A 17,138-nucleotide genomic window follows, 5' to 3' on the forward strand; every position below is an offset into this window, starting at 1 on the left:
CGTCAGTGTTCCAGAGTTGGACCAGGACCCAGGGGAGGTTGACTTGTTCAAAGCCACGTGAATTGGATGTTACTGTACCCCAAAAGACCTGCATGCTGATACCACGGTTCACAAGGCTGAGAAGTGGGGTGAGGGCACCTGCTTTGGCTTATGTGGATTTTTCTGATGCCCCTGCCATCAATGGTAGAATTCTCAGCTCAGGTGGCTTCATTGCTTTTGATGATTGAGAACCAACATGGACCTGAGTCTTCTTTGGTTCTTGCTTGATCTGTGCTCCAAAGTCCCTGATTCCTATCCCCAAGGGAAAAGGAAATCCTCAACTGCTGAGGTCAGTGCTAGACTAGCCTCTCTTGGCCCCAACACAGGCCATGCCGGGAATGGGCGTGTCCACAGTCATCTCTGAATATGACTGCTTGGTGGGGCCTTTGTGCTGGGCTATGGTCTAGAAGTGGTCATCAAGAATGAGTTCATTGCTCAATGGTCCTTTTCCAGCCCCCAGAGGCAGGCATGATGGGAAAGTGAGAGGCACTATGGCAGTTCTGGGAATGGAGAAACATGGCTGAGGAGCCAATACTCACTAACCTCCTCTTGGGGCAAGCCTATCTCTGTCCTCAGACAGAAAAAGATCCCCCTCCCACTAAATCTGCCAGGCTGATAGGTCCCCACAGAGATGTCCTCACCCTGCTGACTGGGTCACAGAGGCATCTTTGACCTCCAGGAGCCATTGCCTCAGGTCTTTAGAGATATAAGCCCAGGATTTTTGCCTCCCTAAGACACAGGCTGTCAACCCAAGTCTGACCAAAAGGACTGGCTTGGTAGAGATGTCACAGTGGGCAGGGAAGGGCTGATTGGATGCCGTTTGCAAACTAAAGCAACCTAAAGCTCTGACACGGGTCACACAGAGTGTCCCTGTGATCCTGACCCCCAAGCTTCTCAGCTCTCTCAACACTTGCATCTATCTTCCTGGGACAGAGCTGGTGCAGAGTAACTATGCTCCCAAGAGAATAGATGCAGCCATACTGGGCTGGGGCTCATGGCCTCTAAATCAGGCCATGTATGAAGGAAGGTAGTTGCGTAGATTTGGGAGACGCTGGGCCTCCATCTTAAGCTTGGCTTCTGGGCAATGGGCCTGAAGGATGCTGCAGCCTTCAACAGGCCACAGAATATTCTAGACCCATGCTAATGGGGGAGCAGTAAGGGGTGCACCAGACCCCAGCTTCTACCACTCACTTCTACCTTGGCAGAGATACTACAGGCGGCTCTGTCCCCATGTTGTATTCCTGCTGTCATTCACAAAAACTCAAGGTTGAGCTTCTTTGGTTACAGACAATGGGACAGAGGGTCTGAGAGGTTAAGACAGTGTCCTTTGATACTTAACTTATGGCTGCTGGGATGCTCTGGGCTCACAAGCATCCTAACAGGAAACAGCACTGTGGCAGGGCCAGCCCAGGGTGCACCGTAAAGCTCTCGAGCACCCTGCTACCCAAGTCTCATCTCAGCTCTATGGCAGCCACTTTGTTTCAGGGCCAACCTACCTGGGCTCAGAGAGATCTACCCATAAAGGCCTTGCAACCTGAGGTAGCAGGCAACTGAGGACACCTAGTGGCTGACAACTTGCAGACTAGCAGGCAAGTGATGACCTCATCCAAGTGTCCTTAGTTACCATGACAACTCTGGCTGAACCCAGAGTAGGTCACCACTACCTTTTATCGTCAGCACCCTTTCCCCTGTGGCCCAACCCACCCAAGAATGAGACTGTCAGCAGCTGGCAAAGGGCTTGGGTTGGGGAAGGAACTGGTTCTGGAAAGTTCTCTGCTGATTCCTGGTGGGGAGACAGGGAGAAGCATCTGCTTTGGGAGGGCTTTGAAAGGTGAACAAAGGCCGGGCGGTGGTGGCGCATGCCTTTAATCCCAGCACTTGGGAAGCAGAGACAGGCGGATTTCTGAGTTCGAGGCCAGCCTGGTCTACAGAGTGAGCTCCAGGATAGCCAGGGCTACACAGAGAAACCCTGTCTCGAAAACCCAAAAAAAAAAAAAAAAAAAAAAAAAAAAAAAAAAAAAAAAAAAAAAAAAAGAAAAGAAAAAAGAAAGGTGAACAAGACTCCTTGGTGTTCAGTAAGGTTGTGTGGAGAGGATACCCCAGTTCCTGCCTAAAGTTTTAATTTTAAAGGGGGACTTGGGGAAAGTATAGTGTTTTGGGATACATGGGGGCTGTGGGACACCATGACACTCAGTGTCATCAGAAGTCATTAAAGTGAGAAATTTCACTTATTTAAACATAACTGAAAGAGGGGCTGGAGCACTGCCAGCCACCTACAGCCCAGCCTCCCCCATGCCATGGTGTCCCTGCTTAATAAAGAAATGATCTGAATCACATTTCCTGGGCTGGAGACTTGAGAGGTCTTGGTGACTAGGTGACAGCAGAGGCCAGAGGGAGCAGGCAATCACAGGGCTGGGGAAGGTGGCCACGAGGCCACCATATGTACCAGGCCTGTGGCTCTCCTGACACCATCAGGGATGAAGAGGTTCACAAGCTGCTATCAAGGCGTAAGGTGTCATGTCCTTCCAGGCAGGCTGACAGGGAGGTCATTGTGCTTGGTTGGCTCTGGGGCTCAGCTCCTCCCTGCTGTGTGGTAATGGATAATCCGGGTCCCCATATTTCCCACTACCAATGGAGGCCATCATGTCCTGAACTTCTCTCAGGCAGGTACTGTGAGGATGAATGATATAGGCTTGTGTCATATACATGAGAGAGCAGAGAGGAGAGGTCACCTTAGGTTGTGCTGAGGGACTCCCATCCTCTTACCTTTTGATAGACACGGGGAAAGGTAAGTGATTTGCCAAGGCCACACACCATGAAAGAGAGGAGGCCTTGCTAAAGCATGTTGGATTCAGTCCTCACTACAGACAAGGTGGGCTAGGCTGCAGTGTGGGCCCAGAAAAAAGGTGGGTCAGGGGCTGGGAATGGGGAAGAGCCTGGGCTCCTGTGGAGGCAAATCACCTAGAAGATACCACACGTGCTAAAAATTATTTACTACTGTTTGGTCCTTCAGTTCACCCCAACCCTCAGCAAAATAAAATAATAAAAATAATAATAAGTTGCCCATACCCCAAGAAGAGGAAGAGTCCCCTTGTATATGTCCCTTCTCAGGTTGTCAGGATGGGTGGCCAGGGGCTAGCCAGGGTGCCCGGCTACAGAAGCGTTGGGGCATCAGGTTGGTCCTGCGGAGGTTCAGTTCTGAGGCAAAGGTCCTTGCTTTTTGGTAGAAGAAGAGGGACATCTCACGGTCCATAAGGAAGTGGTGGTAGATGGTAGCCAGGCGTGTGTAGATCTTCAGCTGAGCCTTCTTGTGGCCCAGGTCCACAGCTGCTGCCAGTGCCAGCTGGTAATACCCAGCTGCATCAAAGGGGTCCTGTGGGTAGATGTGTTTCCCTGTGTCAAGCTGACTCACTGGAGTGGGGGGGGGGGGTACCTGGAGCATTCCCCCAAGGACTACACAATCCCAGGGTTACTTTGATATATCTACCCATAATGGGCAGGGGTGGGGAGTGGAAGTGTCTTGAGTGATCCCCAAAGGCTACATGATCACAGGATCCCTCTCATGCACAACCCACCATGATGGTTGACCAACAGGGCTGCAACAGGACACTATGGGGACATCCTTACTTGCTCTGTTACAGTCAGAGCTTAGCCTTTCCTCAACATGGACAGAGCTTCCTGGTCCTTGTGTTTGGACACCTTTTGTTGGTGGTAGTGGTTGTTGTTCTTTTTGGTTTTTGGAGACGGTATTTGTGTAGCGCTGGCTATCCTGGAACTCGCTCTGTAGAGCAGGATGGCCTTGAACTCAGAGATCTGCCTACTTCTGTCTCCTAAGTGCTAGGATTAAAGGTGTGCGCCACCACCACCCAGCTGAACTCCATTTTTTAAAAATCTGTAGCTGCTAAGGGTACCAGCTTGGGTGCTGGTGAGCCAGCTCCAAGCCCATCCCAAGTGTGATCCAGAGACCCAGGTGACCTGGAACAGCATTATGCTACTCCTCAGGTCCTTCCTGTGCACACATCTGTGTCCCTTACCTGAAGCTCCCTTCTTTCTCCCAGATTCCAGATCCTAAGGCCTTGACCTGCCATGGCCTCTGCTTCTTCTCTCCTGAGCCTCTCTGCTGTCTGTATCTGACTTTGCCTCACCTCTAGTCAGTGTATGATCCCAGGAGGTGGTGGGTCCGCTGGGACTGCAGGCTCTCACTAACTCTGGGGACTTCCTGGCCCCCTGTTGTTGAGTGATTGTACAAGTGTCCCACAGCATTGGGACCTAAGATGAGGTGTGACATACCCATCCCCAGCCACTCCCAGGTCAAGGGCCTCTTTGCCTCAAACTCAGCATCCCAGTAGGATGCAAACTGCCCCTGGACACACCCCACAGCAATCTCCCACCTTAGCTTCTTCAAAGGTCTTTCCCCACAGGAGTGACCTGAGGGGCTTCCTGAGACCCCATCCAGCCTGCCTTCCCCTGTTCCACATCTGGAACAGCTCCCTCAGCTGGCAACAAAGTCCAAGATCTAACAATGTCTTTTCTGTACCAGCTCCACAGAGCCAGGACCCAAGAACAGAGTGGGTCACTTGCAGCAGATGGTGGGTACTCTTCACCCTGGGCTCAAGGCCATCCCTCCCTGGCTAACTCTGTGACATGAGGAAACATGAGAGGTAGCCGGCACCTCAGGGGGGTAGAAGTTCTGGAGGAGAGGACACTCAGCTACATGGGAGGGACGGCCAAAGTGTGTGCGGATACACCTGTGTGGCAGCTTGGATTCACACATGTGCCTGAGTGTGACCAGCAAGGATTCAGAGAGGCAGCCTGGGATCAGTGCACCCCTTCCTGAACCTCAGTTTCCTTCACTGTGAGGCAGGATGGTATTATCTCCACTCATCCCTCCTAGGTGACCAGGAAAGGCAATGCCAGAATTCCAATAAGGAATTGTGGAGAAAGGATGACATCCTGGGTAGGCTTCCTGGAAGAGGCACCATGGTATGGGCTGGATTCTGCAATGTGAGTGGTCAATGTTCCTACATGTCCTTGTCCCTTTATGTCCTTTTGGGAGAATCACCACATTCAGGAAGCTCCCTAATGACTTTTCCACTGCTGGTATTTGGTATCCTGTGCCCTCTGTTTGTTACATGAGAGGACCAAATCTGACCAGCACAAGAGGCTTGCCCTGTCTGCTAACCTCGCTGGCTTCTCATAGCCAGCCCTCATTCCGGGAGAATGTGAGGCCATTGCTGTGAGGCAATGGCTACAGTGCAGCCCCCACATTCAGGCGGAGCAATGGCTCTAGCCCAGGCTAGCCCCCACCCTTTTTGCCTACCTTCAGGTCATAGAAGATGATGTCACCCAGCACCAGGTAGACCTTCACATAGTACAGGGTCTCCTCATCGAATTCCAGGGGCGAGCTGCAGAGTGACAGAGCCTTGAGGAAGAAGTGCTCAGCAAGTTCTCCGTGGCCCAGCTGGTGGTGCAGGGTGGCTAGCCTGTGGTAAGCCACTCGCTCATTCAGGCGGTCACCTGGGGGGTGCAGGTGGAAGGGGCGTGAGGACACTTCTCAGTAGGGCAGGCAGGCCATGAGCCAATCAGGAGCAAGCATGCAAATACAGCACCAGGCCATGCAGGTGTGGACATTCACAGCCTTAGCCTAGGTAGCTCTAGCCAGTCCTGTCCTGACCTGGACATACTTTCTCATCGGTAAAGTGTGCTAACGATGATAGTTCCCCTTCCTTCTACTTCCAGATCAGGCAAAGCTGCAGGCTCATACACTCCACTTCATGTCTGCATGGAGCTGCCTGGCGATGCCTTCCTTTAGCTAGGCCCATGATCTATGCATTCCCAGGCACATGGTCCACACAGGGGCTGACTGGCTGCTGCCTTGGAGGCTCAGCACAGTCTATTACCTTAGGTAGCCTTGTGCACCAGAGCTCCAGGCTTTCCCCTGCAAACTGGCAACCTGCAGGGGTGTCAGTTCAAGGAGCTGGTACAAAGCTCTTTGAATCCAGTTTCACACCTCCTGCAGGCCTGAGGCCCCAGCCAGCCTACTCAGGGCTCTCTCCCAGGAGGAACAGAGATACTCCCAGGCAGCAGTTCAGTGTTGAATAGAAGGTAGCCTAGCACCAAGAAACAGGCTGCAGACAGTGGGTGAGGACAGAGGAGGTGGAAAAGGGAGGTGGGTGAGGACAGCATACATAAGTCCACCTGTGTGGGAAGCAGGGCAAGTGAGTCAGCATGTGGTCCAGCAAGAGAAAGCCTCCAAGCTTTGCTCTCTCTCCTCAAGTCCTTGCCTGCTCTGTGTTCAGCCGTGGCTGGGCACAGCCGTCTCAACAGAGCTGCTGTGGGCCTCAGTCGGCCTCCACAGGAGATGGGAGAAGCCAAGCAATGTCTGCTCAGCAGACCTGGGACCGGAGGCCTAGTAGGATGGGGTGCAGAGCAGGGAACAGGGCTGAGAACTCACCTAGGGCGATGCTGAGTGCTAGGGCCTCATGGGCAAACTCTAGGCCTTCCTGGGGTGCCTCCAGTGCAGACAGAAGGGCCACCAGCTTGTTGCACAGGCGCAGCTCCACCTCCTGGTTTCCTACAGTGACAGCCAGGGGCAGCGCCCGGTCCTGTCCATACACTGAGGTTAGGCTTCTGCAGTACCCACCATCCAAAATACCTCCTGAGCCCACATGTGTGCAAGGAACTGTCCTCTCCCTTTGTATGGTCTTTCCATGGGACAGAGGTTGGTTCTGTCCTGACACCCCAGGCTAGGAGCTGGGGGTCACTCCTACATATAGTGGCCACTCACCCGGTAGAAGGACACAGCTTTCTCTCGCTCCCAGGTTCCATTGAAGAAAATGTCCCCAGCTGCCTCAAACAGTTCCAGCCCCAGCTTGGGGTCTCCAGTATACAGGGCTGCATTCTGCGCTACCTGTAAGAACCAGAAGTTTGGGCTGGAGAGATGACTCAGTGGTTAAGAGCACTGACTGCTCTTCCAGAGGACCTGAGTTCAGTTCCCACCAACCACATGGTGGCTCACAACCATCTGTAATGGGATCTGATGCCCTCTTCTGGTATGTCTGAAGAGAGCAGCAATGTACTCATAAAAATATAAACAGATCTTTAAAAACAAAAGGTTTTTATATATAGAAGAAGAAGAAGAAGAAGAAGGAGGAGGAGGAGGAGGAGGAGGAGGAGGAGGAGGAGGAAGAGGAAGAGGAGGAAGAAGAAGAGGAGGAGGAGGAGAAGCAGCGGCAGCGGCAGCGGCAGCAGCTCTTTGGAGACTGTACCTCCTAGAGAGGCTGTCTCTCTGAGATGTGTGGTTTCTCACTTGGAGACACCAACCTTCCTTCTGTCCCTGTGGGTTTGTGGCTCTGAGAAGAGGAGCTTTCAGGACCAGAGAGCTAGGAAGTGTCAGTCCATCTGCATCCCCAGAGCCCATCATGTGTGGAATGCCCAGGTGAGCATGGAAGAACTCTTCTGGAAGAGCTTCTGGCCTGCCCGCTATGTTCGAATCACAGCTGGCTGCCCCTCCTGTGGTTCCCACCACATCCTATTCTGTCCTGACCCATCCATTCCTACTTCTCTCCCATCAGTACCACAAGACAGGGCCTGATGCTGTGGCTTCTCTGCTGTGTCCAGGGATCCCTGCAGTGTCCGGTACATAGCAGATGCCCAACAAACATCTCAGTGAGGAGATAATAAATATACCCAAGCTCCAGCTTCTAGGCTGGACCTTGATATCTTCCAGCAGGTGGCGCTAGCTCCCCACCCTGACTCAAAGCTGCTTGATCTCAGGCTCAGCTGGCCCTCCCTATGCTCCTTGGATCCTGGATCCTGAGTTTGCCATGCTGCTCCTGTGCTCATCTCTCCAGATCACAGCTTCTGCGATAGTATCACAGCTTCTGAGATAAACATGTTTTGTTTAATAAACATACCCTGAGCTGCTGAAGCAAACTCTGCTGTGTGCAAACTGAGTGGACACAACATTCCCACATACACTGAGTACTTGCTACGTACTGACAAGAGGTGGGTACTGTGCAGGGGGGCCCACCTTCTGCCCAGGGAGCTCAGATGGTTATCAGAGAGGCTGGGCATGGAGGGAAATGGAGTCAGAGCGGGAAGGTACTCAGCGGTACTCAGCAGTGGTGGGTGGGTAAGAAGAACAAGTGGGTGGATATATGGGTGGATGGGGGGATGCACAGGTAGGCGGGTAGACAGATGAGTGGGTGGTGAAAAGGGAGATGTGATGAATGGATGAGTGGGTAGGTGGTTGAAAGGATGGATGGGTGGATGGATGGACTGGTGGGTCGATGGGTGAGTGAGTAGGCAGGTAGATAGGTGAGAGGGCAATTGAGTGGGTGAGTGGGGTAGATGGGTGGGTGGGGATAAGTGAGTGGACAGTTAGGTGGATGAGCAGGTGGGCACAGGGCAGTGAGTGGGTAGATAGGTAGGTTGGGTGCTGAGGGAGGGAGCCAGTGCACCCTGCCAGCACTGTACGCACCTGGATGTACAAGTCCACCAGTTCATTCTGGCGTAGGATATAGTAGATCTTCCCTGCCTGAAGCCAGGCGCGCGCCTCCTTCTCCTTCTGCTGCAGGTCAATGAAAATCCCCAGGCTCCGTTTAGTGTAATCCAGAGCTGACTTGTAGGCCCTGGGGTCAGACACAGGGCATCAGAATAGGATCTGCCTACAGAATGGTCTAGAAGGACAGGACCCGAAGGGATCCTCTGTGGGCAGCATCGTGTCCTGCACCAGGCACCCCGTCACAGAACGAAAAGACAAAGGTAATTCTTCGGAGGGAAGACAGGCAGCAATGTGTAAGGAGCCCTCTATGTTTGATCAACCCCAACATGTTAAATCCAGTCAGTTATGGCTAGTTGTATGTCAACTTGACATAAGCTAGAGCCATTCGAGGAAAGGGGATCTCATTTGAGAAAATGACCCCACCAGACTGGCATGTGGGCAAGCCCAGAATATGCTTTTTTGATTTATGTGTGAGGACCAGCTTACTGTAAGCAGAGTTACTCCTAGGCTAGTGGCCCTGGGCATCATAAGAAAGCAGGTTGAGCAAGCCAGCAAGCGGCACTCCTCCATGGCCTCTGCATCAGCCCCTGCTTCCAGCTTCCTGCTGTGTTTTGAGTTCCTGCCCTTACTTTTCTCAATGATGGGCTATGATACGGAAATGGAAATAAAAATAAACCCTCCCCTCCCAAGTTATTTTCAGTCTTGATATAGAAACCATAACTAATAATACACAGTCAGTCTTCTCTGGGAGACATTGGCATAAGGCAGAATTCGTACTGCAGGCCAGGGCTTCTCAACCTTTGTATATACTGCCTGCCATGTTACAGAGGATTGTTAGCAGCAGCAGTGTCCCCGAGGCCTGGGTGGGGCTGAGCACCTTCAACAACTTCCAGGGAGATGGATAGCAGCCCAGGGACATATCCAAGAAGCCTGGCTCCAGGCTGCTGTCCCTGCTGTGAGTTCTATGCTAGGACAGGGGTCTCTTCTGCTTCCTAACAGGGGTCTTCCCTGCTCCAGTGCCCTGCCTTAGGAGAGGTGTCATGTTGAGGATTTTACCAATTGGCAGGCTACTCAGAACTTCAGTGTGGATCACACCTGCAACATGACCCTGAACCCTGGCTCCAGGGTAGTTGACTCTGCCCTCTGTGGTGAGAAGCCTAGAGAACATGTGGCCACCATTGTACATCTGATAGGTGAAGGACACCCAACAGGCCCTAGGCTGACAACTAAAGACTCAGGGCCAGTAGGGGTCAGCTCACAGCAGCAGCCATGACATGGGTGGTTTGAAATGGCTATAGTAATGACCCTTGTTTAACTGAGAAAATGAGGGCAGGAGGGCTGGTCACCCATTGGAGCCGGGGCCATGCTGAGACTCCTATGTCATGAACAATGAATAGAATGATCCCCAGTCCTAGAGAATTAGGGCTTGGCTGGTTCCTGAGGAGAGGGGTTCCCCAGGATTTCTGTGTCCCCTACGCTGCTGCCCTTACCGCTCAGTGCCCAGCGACAGGTAGAGCTGGCTGATGGCCTCCAGGAGCTGCCCCTCCAACACCTTGTCAGCAGTCTTGCGTGCCAGTGCCAGCTGGAACTCATGGTAGATGACACATCGCACTTCGTTGGGCATCACCTTGCTGTAGAAGTGGCACAGCTTTTGCACAGCCTGTAACTGACCTGGGTGAGGACAGAGGGAGGATGTGTTACCCTCCTAATTCAATCACCTTTGAGGCACCCCAGTGCCTGTGTGTGGAAGGGTTGAAGGTCTCTCTGTATGACTCCCTCTTCTTCACTTCTGAGCTGGGTCCTCAAAAAATTGGGATCCCAAGCCCAGAGCCAGGCCATATGACCTGTAGAGTAGCTCACCATGAACTTTCCATCAGCTGACATCCAGGGAAGCCTGTTGACAGTGCTGATCCATCCAGGGGAGGGTCCTGCCCAGGCTTTTGCCCTGTCTACACCTCCGGTTTCTGTCTTACCACGATTTCCCCCCATCTCTACCCTGGCCTGATGTCCAGGGAAATGGCAGCTCAATATAGTTGGCCACACAGACAGTACACAGCCAGCATCTTTCCTGGCGCCTGCCACATCGGACAACGGATTCATCCTACATCAGGCTGTGCTCCACCCATAAGCCTGTGCTACACCCAGGAGGCAAGGCTCCAAACCATGTCTCACTGGACTATCCCAAAGCCAGGGGCTGGGAGCCATGAGGCATCCCCAACTGTGAAGACAACTTGGAAATCAACACAAGGGCAGAAGGCTTAGCCACACCATAAGCCATCCAGATCTTGAGGGTTCAGGTCTTCTCAAGGGCTCACAGGCCAGTCTCTAAAGACACACTCCAGGCCACTGACCAAGTCCCAGGAAATGCAAAAGGATGGAAGTCATAGGGAATGTGTTCTTTGGCTACACGGCAGCAAAACAGAACTACAGAGTGAGTTCAGGGCCAGGTGGTACAACTAGTAGGTCTTATCTCAAAGAAGACTGGGAATAGAGAAAGGTTACAGAGCGTTTGTCTAGCACCTGCTAACCAAACAGAAGGACGGAGAGAAATCAGTAACAGTAGAAAGCTTGGTGAGTTCATGGATGTATGAAAGTTAAGCTGCCCATTTCTGAATAGCCAGAGGCTAAAGGAATAGACACAAAGGAAACAGAAGCATAGAAGTTTAAGGGATGACTGCGTTGGAGGCATGGCTCAAATGTCAAGAGCACTGGCTTCTCTTGCAGAAGACCTGGGCTTGAGTCCTAACACTTGGCACCTCACAACCATCTGCAACTCCAGGCCTAGGGCATCTGAAGTGGGGATCTGATACCTCTGCCGGCACCAGGTGCACATGTGGTACACAGGTATACATAAAGGCAAAACACTCATGTACATAAGATGATGATGATGATGATGATGATGATGATGATGATGATGATGATGAAACTTAAGGGATGTTGAAAAGCAGAGCTGAGGGGGAAGCTGATAGCTTTGAGTGCTTTTGATGGACATGGGAGGAAGGGGGAAAGAGGAGAAGAGAAGGTGAGACTGGAGAAAGGGGATGTGAGGGAGGGTCTGGGGGAGACAGGTAGGAGATGGGAGGATAGTAAGGGAAGAAGTAAAAGCCCAAACCTCAACTTCCATCTTAATGAACTACAAAGAATCAACTGCAATGCTGGTGAGAGACAATAAGATAACAGCAGAGGAAATCCACAAAGCCCAAGTCTGGTGCTTTGACAAGTCTGATGGAATTATAAACCTTCCTCCAGCCTGACCAGGGAAAAGAGGTTGTGAGTTTCTAAAACTAGAAACAAGGGGGCGTGCTGCTGGCAGTCTCACGGGAGTGACCGTGAATACTGTGATCATCGTGAACAGCTGCCCATCAATATCAGAACGCTTTCCAGAAACACACTTTGTACCAACACTGATTCAACGGTGAGCTGGCCTGTGGCCCTGGGGTCGTCCCTCAGTCTCCCCAGCAGAGGACAGACACAAATGGCTGGGTCCTCAGATGAAGACTTGCATCTGGGGAGGCCTGGCAGGGATGGGCTGGTAGCTATGTGGTCAGGTTGCTGAGGCTGTGAAAGTCTGGGCTCCAGAGGCAAGGATGTAACCTGAGGCTTCCTGGGTTCCTTTCACACCAGTGTGTGTCCTGCCAAGGCCTTCCCTGCTGGACCCTGCACACAATCCTTGGGGGATTTCCTCCATGGCTCCCTCCACTCAGTCATGTCAGTGAAACCTCATGTGTGTGCTAGGTTCTCTGCCAGAGAACAGACTGCAGCAGACCCACCTCTTCTCCATCTCCGCAGCCACAGAGAGTGAGTGTCCTATAGACTTGATGGCTCTCCAGTCCTCTTGGGAAAGGGGGAAAACCATAGGCTAGGGTTCCTAATGATGCTTGGCCCCTAAGCTGAGGCTTAGCATTCAACAGCAGCCCTGTCCTCAGCCCTGTCCTCCAGCACTCCCTACTTGGCTAACCTTTCCTCAGACCTTTAGTCAGAGATATCCCCAAGCCACAGGCTGGAGTAGAGCTACCTATGAGCACAGTGACAACCCTCTATGGGGGCTGTTCTGACCTGGCCATCTGTTTCCTGTCCAGCTCCTGGTCCTAGAAAAAACATGGTCTCATTTGTGGATGGATCCTGGATTACACCTGTACAAGGTCCTTGTGGGTGAATTTGATCAGCTCTGAAGCCCTGGTAGCTTCTAATGAAGAGGCCATGTGTGGTGGTCAGGGCTGCAGAAGACAGAACTAGAGGTCCCTCTCACAGAACCCCAGGCTTGTGTTAGCTCAGTGGGCCCCCAAGTCTCAGTGTTATGTCTAGGATGACCTCCACCTCAGTATAGGGCAGTAGGGAGGGATTGTGGAGTCCTTAGTACAGTGGTTCTCACATTCCTAATGCTGCAACCTTTTAATATAGTGCCTCATGTCTTGGTGATCCCTAACCACAAAATTATCTTTGTTGCTATTTTCTAACTGTATTTTGCTACTGTTGTGAATTGTAATATAAATACCTGTTCTGCCAGGCAACCCCTGTGAAAAGGTCATTTGACACCCCCTCCCAGAGGTTGTGACCCACACAGGTTGAGAACCACTGTCCTACAGTAATCCACTCTTAGTATATCCCCCATGTCATACCTAGCCCGGCACAGGAAGAGGTGGAAGAAGTTTGCCTCAAAGGTAGTGGCAAACATCTCCAGGTTTCTACTACTCAGTGGGTGGTCTCTGTCCTGCATCTCCCACCCCACAGTGTCCGAGGAGGGAATGACATGCTTTCTCAGAAGCCGGCATGATTCATGCAGACTCCAGCCCCAGGAGGAGGCGTGGAGGGGGGACAAGGTCAGTACTTACTCTCCAGATGGTCCGTCTCCACAGCCACCAGAAAAGCCCACTCATAGTAGCACTTGGCCTGCTGGGGGAGGGCCCGGCGAGTGCACAGTTGGCCCAACCATAGGAGCACCTGGGTGAAGTCCCGGCCACACACGCTACTGGGCAGCTGAGAGAAGAGCCCCACAGCCTCGCGCAGGTAGTGCTGGGCCAAGCTGCGTGCACCAGCTTGCAGGCACAGGGCCCCAAAGTTAGCCAGGACCACTGCCTGGCTCTGTAGGTGGCCCAGGCTGTAGGCCATGTGCAGAGCTCGAAAGTAGCCTTCGGCAGCCTGCCGAGTCCTGCCCTTCCTCTTCAGGGCCATGGCCACCATGTTCATCATAACACATTCCTGGTCCTTGTTGGCCACAGCTGCGTCTGAGACACACTTTAGGATGTCCATGGCTACTAAGCTTTTCCCACAAAGCATGTGCAGCCAGGCAAGTGCCACCAAGCGGTCCACAACAGGGTGGACCCCGGCTGCAGTGTCAGCTTCTGCAGCCTGAGACATGAAGGCAATGGCCTGGCTGTACTGCCGGTGGTGACTATACAATTGAGCCAGGCTGGCATAGAGCGGCCCACGCAGTGCCTGCCCGATGCCCGGAGCCAGAGAGGCCAATGCCTGTCTGAGGTAGTAAGCAATCTGAGAAGGAAGGCTATGACCTGTGCTCCTTTGACTGTTTGGCCCAGGAGCATTCTGGAGTACCAGGTCCACACTCCTCAAGGAGCCAGCCAAAGAGCACCTCGTCCACAGTGAGGACACCCTGAGGCAGCTCAATGCCAGGTGGGGCAGGCATTTCCGGCCATAGATGTCTGCCAGAAGCAGGTAACAGTCTTCAGGCCATGAGGCCTGCGGGGTCCCCACATCTCTATTGAGGCGAAGCAGTCTCTCCAAGTATGGCAGTGCCTCCTCAGGCTGTTTGAGGTGGGCATAGTGCCTGGCCAGTAGGAAGCAGGCCCGGGCCTCAGCCTGTGGGCTGAGGCCACAGATGACCCTGCGCAGTGCATACTTCAGGGGCTCAGCATCTGTGTTGCAGGAGTGGTCAGGTGTCCCCAGGAGCAACGCTGCAGCTTTGGGTGCCACCTGCACACACTTCTCCCCGTTCTTCTGCTTCAGATACACAGTTGCCAGGCTGGTATACACTGCTGCCACCAGGGAGAGGTCCCCAAAACTTCCCTCCAGAGCCCCCAGTGCCTCTTCAAAGTACACCCGGGCCTGGGAGAGTTTGAGCTTTCGGGCACACAGCCGCCCCAGCAGGAGGCAGAGCCTTGCCAGGGCCATACCCAAATCGACTTTCTTAGCAACTCCTCGGGCCTGTGCCAAGCGGTCAGCCAACTCTTCTTCATCATCAAAGCCATAGAGTGCAGTGCTCAGCCAGGGAAGTGAGATATCGTACAGGCTCTGGAACTGGGCCCCATAACCAGGGGCATTCAGGACTTGCAGCAGTGAGCCCAGAGGCTCAGGGTCTGTCCAGTCATCCTCGGGATCCAGGCAGAAGAGGGGATCCTCAAGGTCTGGTGAACTCACTCTGCTGGACACCGCTCCAAGGCTCCAGGATGCTGGGTCTTCGGGGTGGTCAGGGCAGGCCTTGCACTTTTCCAAAATGTTCTTTACCATGTACAGAGTCTCATGTGGTTCTGGGTTCAGGTGAGAGGGAGACATTCCTAGAAGTCACAGAAGGCCAGGTTAGATCAGCTGTGGACCTGAGTCCCGACTTGACCTGTGTGATGTCCCCCACCCACTGTCCCACTAGCTGCATGTCCTTGCTGGCCCAATTTCTAGATGATACTTTCTCATTCCAGAACACTAGAGTCTGAATCAGTCACTCCTGGTTCCTCTTGTCAACCTCCCTGCCCAGAGTTTTCAGAGATGCCAAACGCCAGAGCAGAGGGGTGGTTTGCAGACGGTTTCTCTTTAGAAAGAACTGAAAGCCACTTAGCCATCTGGCCCACAGTCACAGTCCAGTCACAGATGTGTGTGACTCTGCAGGCCCCTCAGACTCTAGAAGCCAATCACTGACAGCCAATAGCGCAACTAGTCAGCAAAACAAAGCATCATGTCTATCTGCATGACCTGTGTGCCCGGGGTCCATGGAGGCCAGACATATGGGGAGTATAGCTCAGTGACAGAAAAGGTACCTAGCATGCACATGGTGTGGGTTCAGCAACACACATACACAAGCACACGCACACACACATGCACACCAAGTGAAGGCAGAAAGAAGGCAGATAGACGATGATGACAGGGATGTTGTCATTGGTCTCAGCAATATCATGGGAAAGAGATAGTAGTCTCCTTGGGGAATGATCCCAGGGACAGTTTATAGATTGGCCATTGAGCGCAGTCTACCACCACCACCTGCTTGTGGGCCTCAGACAGGTGCAGACCCAAAGCCACACTCCTCTATGGGGGCAGAGAAAACAGACACTTATTTCCTACTGGGACAACACAGGCCTAACATGGAGTTATTTGGAAGGAAATGAATGAACAAAGGCTCTGGGATTAATCCTTCACTGGGATTAAACACCCTCTTTGCTCTCAAGTGTGAATGTTAAAATATGCTCTTCCAGAGGACACAGGCTTGGTCCCCTGCACAGACGGCAGCCCACAACCAGTTCCACTGTGGACCCAATGTCCTTTTTGGGCCTCCATAGACAGTGGACACACAGGGCACATAGATACACACATGCAGACAAACACACACATAAAATAAAAATAAATCTTTAAAAATATATGCTTTGGACAATCTGAAGCCAGATGCTGGAGCACTCACTTATGGTCACGGCACGTGGGAAGCAGAAGGAAAATCGAGTGTTCAAGACTCTCCCTTACTACATGGCATGTTTGAGGCCAGCCAGAGACCATTTTTTTTTTTAATCTGTCTTTACTATTCTGTAAAGCCTTACAACAGACCTGAGCCTATTGGATTGGTCTAGAAATCCCCAGCCATGGAGGCCTTTCTGACAGAACAGATGGAGGATCCCTAGGGCCTCTGTCAGAACCTAGGCAGAGGATGGGCCGCCCAGGAGAAAACTGCTCCACCTCATCTGCCTCTGCTCACCACACCCAGAGCAGGAGGCTGGGACCCATCCCAGCAGCGCCAGCCTCCTCCTGGCCCTCTTCTTTGAATCCCAGTTAAAAGTAGATGGGTACATTCCTGGGGGTTATCCCAGGCCCCTCAGGGGCTCACATTTCTAGATCCCCTGTTTAGACCCTCTGGCAAAGGAGATAGCTGCAGAGGAAGATGGTCAGGGTATTCTGGGATGAACCCCAAGAAGAAGGGACCTCTAAGATTAAGTTAAGGGAAGGGGCTCTCTCTCCAACCCCTAAATCCAACTACTACGCTGTCCTAGTAGTGTAGTCAAGCCCATGTGGGAAATCTGGGTGGTTACATTTGTCTTGAAAAGGGGCCCACAGCAGTGTGGGCTGGAGCAGGGGAGGGGACTCTGCCTTCCTGGGAGGTCCTGCTGAGGAAGCGGTCTGGGTTCCCAAGGCTTCTAACAGTGGCAATAGGGGAGCTCCAGGCCACGCCCCACATCCTCCAACACCCTGCTGAGGTGTGGCATTTGATGGCCAGTGAGCACGGTCTCCAATGCTGCTGCCTCTGTCTTGTGTTCACACCTGGTGAACCTGAGTTCACACTGGAGACTCAGCCATGAGAAGAGGAGCTGAGCCGCAGGGCAGTACCTACCTCGTTGCTCCAGCTGTTCACCCTCAGCTTCTTCTAACCAGTCTAGGAAAGGGA

The 17,138-nt window shown here is 52.7% G+C and overlaps 1 protein-coding gene across 4 annotated transcripts in view; it reads right to left on the minus strand.

Annotated features, from left to right (window-relative positions):
- Nucleotides 1-2,400: 2,400 nt before the first annotated feature.
- Sh3tc1 (SH3 domain and tetratricopeptide repeats 1) overlaps nt 2,401-17,138 on the minus strand; it is a 43,733-nt gene continuing 28,995 nt past the window's right edge. For 3 of the 4 annotated variants that reach the window (XM_034508872.2, XM_076938355.1, XM_034508871.2), the window contains 8 exons: nt 17,085-17,126; nt 13,378-15,057; nt 10,036-10,216; nt 8,522-8,672; nt 6,827-6,949; nt 6,494-6,644; nt 5,360-5,556; nt 3,018-3,412 (listed from right to left, as the gene is read on the minus strand). In XM_034508872.2, coding sequence (XP_034364763.1) covers nt 3,155-3,412; nt 5,360-5,556; nt 6,494-6,644; nt 6,827-6,949; nt 8,522-8,672; nt 10,036-10,216; nt 13,378-15,057; nt 17,085-17,126 — 2,783 coding nt within the window. In that variant the 3' untranslated portion in view covers nt 3,018-3,154. Of the gene's footprint in view, nt 2,710-3,017; nt 3,413-5,359; nt 5,557-6,493; nt 6,645-6,826; nt 6,950-8,521; nt 8,673-10,035; nt 10,217-13,377; nt 15,058-17,084; nt 17,127-17,138 lie in introns of those variants that run through there. The other variant, XM_076938354.1, reaches the window with a different exon arrangement.

The sequence above is a fragment of the Arvicanthis niloticus genome, chromosome 7 (genome assembly GCF_011762505.2).
Source record: "Arvicanthis niloticus isolate mArvNil1 chromosome 7, mArvNil1.pat.X, whole genome shotgun sequence".
Classification (NCBI taxonomy): domain Eukaryota; kingdom Metazoa; phylum Chordata; class Mammalia; order Rodentia; family Muridae; genus Arvicanthis; species Arvicanthis niloticus.